Here is an 8,678-nt window from a genome sequence, read left to right as displayed (position 1 = left end):
TTTTTTCTAAAAAAATTAATTTTTGTTTAGATTTAATAAAAAAAGTTGATCATTATTTTATCTACGTTATTAATTATTTTTATAATGTATTTTAATTAAATTTTTTTATTTTAATCTTAGTTTTTAATAAAATAAAATGTATGCAAATTTTGATATATATTTATTGAATTATTCAACTTATATTTTTATGATATATTTTAATTAATTTTTAATTTACTGTTAGTTTTCAATAAAATAAATTGTATGCAAATTTTGATATATATATTTATTTAATTATTCAACTTATATTTTAATAGTAGCTATAAAAGTTTTAAAGAATATAATTACAAAATTATAAGAAAAATTAAAATTATAAAAAAGGTGAAATATGTTTGACAAGGAATTGAACCACAGTTTTGATCCCAAAAACTCTAAGTCTTTACCAATAGGACACTAAATTTAACTTTAATACATTTGAAACAAACCTAATCTATACATTAGTAATGTTATATTTTAAACTAATTGTTAAACCACTAAGCCAATAGTATCAATTCCTTGCAACGTCTACAATATCAGCTCCTTCAAACAAAATTGGAAAACCTAAAAAGCAACCTCGCCGCAACCCTTGCCGTAGCCCGATCTCTGTTGCCGCAACCCTAGCCGTAGCCCGATTTCTGTTGCCGCAACCTCGCCGGAGCACGATTTCGCAAACCCTAGCACCGTCGTCTTCTTCATCTTCACACTTCAACTCAGGTATTCAATTTGTGTTCCTACTAATGTCGTTTTGCTTGCTTTTCCATTCGACTTTCTTGCTCCTGTTGCTTGTTCTGATGATAATTGTGGGTAAAATCATAGTGGTACTGTCTTGAGATGATAATATATGTCGATTTATGGGGTTGTTGCCAGGAACTTTTGGGAAGACACGTTCACTAACCTTTGCATCAAATTTGGTTGAAGTTGTTCATACTGGTGCGGCGTTGCATTGCTGGTCATCTCCCTCCAATATCGTAAGTTACACATCTTTATTTGATGAACACTGTCATGTTTGGATAAATATCTTAATCAATATAAGGACTTATTATATAAGCTATTATAATAATAGAAGATAAAATTGAGCTTATGACTATGGACATGAAAAACATTAACCTCTTAGTTGTAGTATTCCCTCTTAGCCAAAAAGCCTTTTAATTCATTATTGAACAAGGAATCAAAAGACTGGAATAATTTGTTAGCAGAATTCAAAAGCTCAAACTGATTTTTAACATGATGTTGAGCTGTTCTTAATCCATAATTCCATCTACACAAGCCTTGGTCTTTCAAGGCTTCTACAACTCCAACACTAGCTGCAACTGTCCAAATTCTTCCTGTTGAACTCATCATGAAATTATTTGAAATCTTACTCGCAGTTGGTTCATCATCTTCACAGTGAGTGATAAGTATGCATGTGTTGCTATTATATTTAATGTTTTATGAATGACCTATCTATTCATTAACGAATTTAAACTGTTAAATCCGCCTACACATTCTGATATTTTAGTGGTAACTATTAGTAAGGAATTTTTGAAATCAGATTCTTCAATGAAGCATACATAGAGTGCTAATTTGGGGTCAGATAGGGGGATTCTAATGTCTATCTCACGTGTTAGCTTAATAGAAAGAGATTAGGAGTTTACGGTCTGAGATGAAATTGAAGTTCCATTTTTGGTTTTCCTCATCTTTCATTTGTTGAAATAGAGTATGGTTATGAAGAATGAATCGTTCAATAAAATGATGTTGTGAGATTAGAGCTAAGAAACGCTTTGAGATGGATTTGCCTCTCACAACTGTTTTGTATGGAACACGACTCCAAATCTCTATCAATAGATCATCTGATAAATTGTTCATGTTCATTTTAGTATATTTGCTTATGAATATTGTTTCACTTTATATATCTTTTGAATGTAAATATAAGTTTGAAATAGTCAAATGTTTACTAGGAACTTGTCCATGCGTGTTACTTGTATCATCAACTTTGAAAGCCAAGTATATCTGTTTGAATTAATACTCATTTGAACAATACAACTAAGGGTTCCCCATTTTTGAAAATTTATTTGTCAAAACAAACATTATTCCCTTTTATTCTTTCTAGAAATTGCTAGATGCATACGTTGAAAAAGTGGACAATTACTTTTAATTAATACATTTATTTATATCATACTGTTTCTATAAATTTCTATCATGTAACTAACTTTATTCATTCAATGAGATTCATTCATATAATATATATATATTTTAAAAATAACATAAAACAAACAGACACTGAGATTCATTCATGTAACTAACTTTATTCATTCAATGAGATTCATTAACATAATATATATATGTTTTCTGTGTAGATCTCTTTTTCCTTATACTGTTCGGTGTTATTATACGTTCTGCCTATCTCCCTTTGATTTATTTTTCTGGTGCAGGGGCGCATTCTTACTGTTGTTGGGCGCATTCTTACTGCCTATTTGGTGCAGTGGCTATTTGTGAGACACTGAGAAAGGTTTGTCTTCTACAAGTTAATAAACATTTCTTTCTTTACTATAAACATTTCATATTTGTTATAATTCAGCTTGTGTTGTCTTTATGGAAAGTTGTTAAAATTTTCTTGTGTATGTCATTACTAGGATCTGATCCATGATATTTTTTGTTTTAATCCTTTTGCTGAATTTTCTGGAAATTGTTCTGTGATTGTCATTCCAACAGCTAAAGAAGTTGATAATGTAGAGACTAGTGCAAATAATATGATTTTGAAGAATTAATGTGTTTGAATAAGAATCACACACATATGGGTTGTATTTCATCTTAATTGGATCTAGAACCCTTATTAATGGATTCTAATTGCATCCAATGTAGCTAGATACATAATTTGGTACTCTAGTTCCTTCTATCCTTATCTACCGGCCTGCACTCAGTATAATGTAAAACATCAGCTGTCGGTAGTCCTAACCGGAATGACCTGAATTCAAGATTAAGTAAGCATACAAGTTTGGTCACAAGTTTTGAGAGTATCTCCATAACAAAATCAATCTAGACAGAACATTGAAATTAGAAGTATAAGTTTGGTCACAAGTTTTATAATTTTTTGTATGTTGCTGCCTACATCTGTTTGTGCATTTAAGATTTTGTTTCTATACTGTAAATGAAGTATGATAGTTATTTGTATAGATGCTTTAATATTAAGTGATCTTGTTTCACAACATGTTTAAACATAGACTAACTATTCTAGAAAATCTCATAATGTATTGAGAATGGGATATATATGTTGGTTGTAACTTATATAGGAGCTGCAATGGAAATGGAAATTCCTCGACATCGAACATGGATGTATAATAGGCTTCTCCCTGGTCGGAGCGGACATACATATGAATTTTTAAAAGGAGTTGAAGAGTTTATAACCTTTGCTTGTCAACAAAGAGAGTATTTGAAGGATGGTGTAATAAGATGTCCATGTAAGAAATGCAAAAATGAGGACCACCTCACCCCGGATGAAGCAAACATTCATATTCACAAACATGGGTTTACACCGGAATATTGGAATTGGACATGCCATGGAGAGATAATCCCTCACATCAATGATAGCAACAATGATGATATAGATATGGTTGCACCTTGTAGTAGTAGTAGTCAACAGTGGAGTTATGAACATGTTCATAGATACCAAGACATGGTGTTTGATGCTGCCGGTTTTAATCGCGAGCAACATTTTGCACAACATGAAGAGGAACCTCCAAACATGGAAGCAAAAAAATTTTATGACATGTTGAATTCAACTCAGCAACCATTGTGGTCGGGATGTAAAAACACAACAGAGTTATCTGCTTCTATTAAGATGTTGAATTTAAAATCTAAACACAACATGTCACAAGCATGTTTCGATGATATGGTGAAGTTTATGAAGGAATCAAGCCACCCAGAGAATGTAATTCCCTCTAACTTTAGGGAAACTAAAAAACTTGTGGCTAGACTTGGTTTATCAAGGATAAAGATAGATTGTTGCATTGGTGGGTGTATGTTGTATTACAAAGAGGACATAAATTTGAAGGAGTGCAAGTTTTGCAATGAGCCTCGATACAAAACATGTATTTTGCGTAAGCGTAAGCGAAACTCTAAAGATGTTCCTCGCAAGAGATTGCATTACTTGCCTTTAATCCCCCGCCTTCAAAGATTGTATGCTTCGGAAAGATCTGCAAAGCATATGAGGTGGCACTATGAAAATCGTAGGGAAGAAGGTGTGTTATGTCATCCTTCAGATGGGGAAGCTTGGAAACATTTTGACCAAGTATATCCTGCATTTGCTTCTGAACCTCGAAACGTTAGACTTGGTCTATGTGCTGATGGCTTCACCCCTTTTAGCCAATCTGCAAAACCATATTCTTGTTGGCCAGTAATTGTCACACCATATAACCTACCTCCTGAGCTATGCATGATGATGCCTTATATGTACTTGACCTTGATCATTCCAGGTCCAGACAATCCAAAAGGTAAAATTGATGTGTATTTGCAACCGTTGATAGATGAATTGCAACAATTGTGGAATGATGGTGTAGTAACATATGATTCATCAAAGAGGCAAAATTTTCGATTGAGAGCTGCACTAATATGGACAATAAATGATTTTCCTGCCTATGGGATGTTGTCAGGGTGGAGTACTTCAGGAATATTTGCTTGTCCAGTATGCAAGGGAAGTTTAAAAGCTTTCTCATTGAAAAAAGGAAGAAAGAGATCTTGGTTTGATTGCCACCGTCGATTTTTACCTCATGATCACGCTTTTAGAAGAAATAAGGTTGCGTTTTACAAAAATAGAATTGAGACAAGGGAGCCTCCTCCAAGGTTAAGTGGCGAACAAGTGTGGAAAAAGGTTTCCGGGCTTCCTAAGGTAACTAACACACGAAAATGCATTGTTGATGGCCGTGGAATTTCACACAATTGGACCAAAAGAAGCATATTTTGGGATTTGCCTTATTGGAGACACAACTTATTGAGGCACAATCTTGATGTCATGCATATAGAGAAAAATGTATTTGAAAATGTTTTTCATACTGTTATGAACAACAAAGAGAAAACTAAGGACAACGAAAACGCAAGGTTGGACTTGGAAAAGTATTGTCATAGAAAAGAGTTGTTGTTGAAAAAAAAGCCTAATGGGAACTATATGAAACCCAAAGCCAAATATTGTTTGACGAATGAACAGAAAATTGATGTGTGCGAATGGGTGAAAGGATTGAAGATGCCTGACGGTTATGCTTCCAATTTGGGTAGATGTGTAGATTCAAAGCAAAAAAAGCTCTTTGGTATGAAAAGCCATGATTGCCATATTTTTATGGAATGTCTACTTCCAATAGCATTTAGTGCTCTCCCCGAACCAATATGGAAGACCTTAACTGAGCTTAGTCAATTTTTTAGAGACTTGTGTTCAACCGTGTTATGAGAAGATCATTTATTACAAATGGAAAAAAACATTCCTTTGATATTATGTAAGATGGAGCGTATATTTCCACCTGCATTGTTTGACTCTATGGAGCACTTGCCAATTCATTTGGCTGATGAAGCTAAGATGGGCGAACCGGTTCAATATCGTTGGATGTATCCGTTTGAAAGATTTTTAAACAAAATTAAAAAAACAGTCAAAAACAAAAGAAACGTGGAAGGGTGTATTTGTGAAGCATATTTGGTGCAAGAGACATCCTATTTCAGTTCCCATTATTTTCTATCTCATGAGGAAAACAAGGGGATTCATCAAGACCATATTCAACCAACTTTTATTGAATTTAGTTCCTTACTATTTTTTTCAATTTTCTTTTAGGATAAATTTGAACAGAAAAAGTTGGAGATTTCTTCTCAGAATCCAACTATTCCAGGAGAGGACGAAGCTGATAGTCAACCAACTAATGAAATGCCACCTGATTTGGATATATGGGTAGAGTCGGTTGGAAAGAAGAAAGGGAATAGGGTATTTGGTCTTGGAACCGCATCTAAGACTTTGGTTTCTGTATCAAAGAAACCCTCAAGTCTTTCAAGTGACTCTCAAGAGGTTGATGTTTTGAGAAGTCAAGTCCATGCCTTAAATGCATCATTGCAAAGACAAGAACAAGAGAAGATGGTGATAAGGCAACAATTGCATCGACAGGAAGAAAAGATGGCCGAAGCGAATAATAAAATTTCATTTTTAATGAATCATTTAGGATTTGTTGGGTCTTCTTCTCATCCACCACAACCCATTAATGAAAGTGATCACACAAATGAAGATGCCGTCGATGAAACAGATGAAGAAGACCTTAGTAATGAATTTTGATTTGTATTTTTTTCATTTTGACTTAGTTTTTGGATTGTATTATCTTTTTAACCTGTCAAACAAATGATTAGTAATAACTTGATTTTTTGAGTCATTTTTAGTAATGACTATGTAAGTACTTCTTACCAATTATGTTCTATGAATTCAAGTTTAATTTAAATTGAAAATTATAGTTTTATTTTATATTATAGTTAAATATATATAATGGTTCAAAAGTTTATTAAAATAAAAAAATTATTTAATTTCAGAAAGAAATATCCTGCGGATTTACCTGTGGATAGACATTTCCTGCAAATTTACCTGCGGAATTAGCTGCGGATTTACCTGCGCATTGTTTCCTGTGGATTTACCTGCGGAAATACCTGCGGAATTACCTGCGGAAATACCTGCGGAATTACCTGCGAAAAATATTACCCACGAAGGTTTTAGCTGGGGACATAAATCCGCAGGAAATTCCGCAGGAAACACGTTTCCTGCGGAAATTTAGCAAAATTCCGCAGGTAATTCCGCAGGAAATACGTGTATTTCTAGTAGTGATAGTAATAATCGTAGCTTCAAATTTGTAGAAAGTTTTACATTAAATAACAAACAAAAGCTCTAAAATAATTTATAATTAAAATAATAAATTAAAAAGGTTTAAATCATTTTAAACTTTTTTTTGTCTAATTTAAAGCTCTCATATTATTTCCTGGAATCAGATTTTTTAATCACCTATTTTATAACTTTTATAAATTTTCTTTTGGATAAAAATCAAATATGTTATATGTACAACTCCAGAAATTAATCTCTTAAATAAAAAAAATCATAATACGTAATAAAACTTTCTTTAAAATAAATTAAACATTTAAAATTATTTATTCGAAATAGAGACTTTTAATTGAAAGAGATTATTTATTTTCTCAATTTTCATGATTTTCTTTCACTAGATTTTAAATTTCTGTTTGTGTTGCATTAAACTGCTACACATCAAAAACAAATTTCAAAATTAGATGGAGTGAAAAGTTTAACTCTCGCTAGACCTTTCTCCATTCTCATTTTTTTCATTTCAAATTTTTATCTCTCAAACTCTCTAAACTCCACTCTCAAACACTCGGCCTACATTGTCAACATCAAGTATCAAGACATTCCATCAAGTTCAAATCGTTATTTAATCGGTAAGTTTTCGAAATTTTGACTTATTTTAGAGTATTTTGAAATCAAATTAGAATATGATATTTAGGTGTAGAAATGATTGGATAGGATTAGAGATATTGTTTAGAGATAATGTAGGTGCTGCTTATGGTTTATTTTGGACGATCAAGCAAAATAAATGAGGTTTTTGGGTGACTGAACAGTGCATCTACGTCATTGTTGCGTTTCTGAGCTTCAGGAGCTTCCGTAGACGCACCTACAGAAGAGATGAACGTTAGGGCATTCCGTAGGTGCATCGATGTAAGCACCATACATTTTGAGCACCATACATTTTGAAACTAAGGTGCTTTCGTAGGTGCATCTACGGAAGCACCATACATTTTAAAACTAAGGTGCTTCCGTAGATGCACCTACCGAAAGAGTTTTTCTTTTAATTTCTTGTTTATTTATAAATCATTTTTTATGTATAGATACATATTAGCTAAGTAGATGTTATCACAATGCAGACATTATGACTCACAGTTCGGATAGAGATATACATGGGAGGACTTCACAGCACGCATCTGTGCGGCGTGAACGGACGCGTGTAGTATCTCAGGTGACTGATGGAGCTGTTGTTCCACCTGATACACCTGCTCCAGCTGGGACTTCTACATTTTTCCTAGTTTAGGGGCTCTCTACGCCTGTTCTAGTTGATACATCCACTCCAGTCGGGCCTTCTCCATCTATCCCAGTTGAGGGGCCTTCCCCATCTATTACTACTTCATGGAGGCCCCGGGATGATGTTGAGGGTTCCTCACAGATGCCAGCCCCCACCCCGCAGACGTCGTCGTGGCACTTCTTCTACTTCTACTCCTGTGTCTGTGCCAGTGACGGGGGATACAAGATTTGATGTGCCACTTCCGGTGGGACACGAGGATGAGCCGGTGCTAGAGCCTATCTTGTACCCTGGGGATCCTATAAATGCATTCCTTTTGACAGGGTATGCCGATCATGCAGCTAGGCGTATATGGAATGGAGAGGTAAATTTTCTTTATTAATTATTTTTTTCTTTAGTTTCTGAATTTGCTTATTAATAATTGTGTTTATTTTTTAAAAAAATTCAGGATAGAGATCCGCAGAGGTTCTACAACCACGGCCGGAAGATTGTGGGTCTTACGCAGCTTGACGAGTCGTGGTTCTAGGATGTACTAGCAGCATCTGGCCTGAGGGACCTCTATTAGATGGCATCCGGAGACTTTCTCACGGC

At 34.1% G+C, this 8,678-nt stretch overlaps 1 protein-coding gene across 3 annotated transcripts; it reads left to right on the top strand.

The window, feature by feature from the left end:
- The first annotated feature begins 535 nt into the window (after positions 1–535).
- On the top strand, positions 536–5,741 carry LOC131649136 (uncharacterized). 3 transcript variants are annotated; one of them, XM_058918887.1, is made up of 4 exons: positions 536–732; positions 886–986; positions 2,430–2,506; positions 3,288–5,741. In XM_058918887.1, the coding sequence occupies exon 4, from the start codon at positions 3,296–3,298 to the stop codon at positions 5,432–5,434; it is 2,139 nt and encodes a 712-aa protein (XP_058774870.1). In that variant the 5' UTR covers positions 536–732; positions 886–986; positions 2,430–2,506; positions 3,288–3,295; the 3' UTR covers positions 5,435–5,741. The 3 variants fall into 3 exon arrangements, with proteins under 3 accessions (XP_058774870.1, XP_058774867.1, XP_058774869.1); XM_058918884.1 differs by having other exon boundaries at positions 2,710–5,741; XM_058918886.1 differs by lacking the exon at positions 536–732 and having other exon boundaries at positions 742–986; positions 2,710–5,741.
- Positions 5,742–8,678: the final 2,937 nt, after the last annotated feature.

The sequence above is a fragment of the Vicia villosa genome, linkage group LG2 (genome assembly GCF_029867415.1).
Source record: "Vicia villosa cultivar HV-30 ecotype Madison, WI linkage group LG2, Vvil1.0, whole genome shotgun sequence".
Lineage (NCBI taxonomy): Eukaryota > Viridiplantae > Streptophyta > Magnoliopsida > Fabales > Fabaceae > Vicia > Vicia villosa.
The sequence above is the reverse complement of the archived record's forward strand: the minus strand, read 5'-3'. Positions and strand labels throughout refer to the sequence as shown.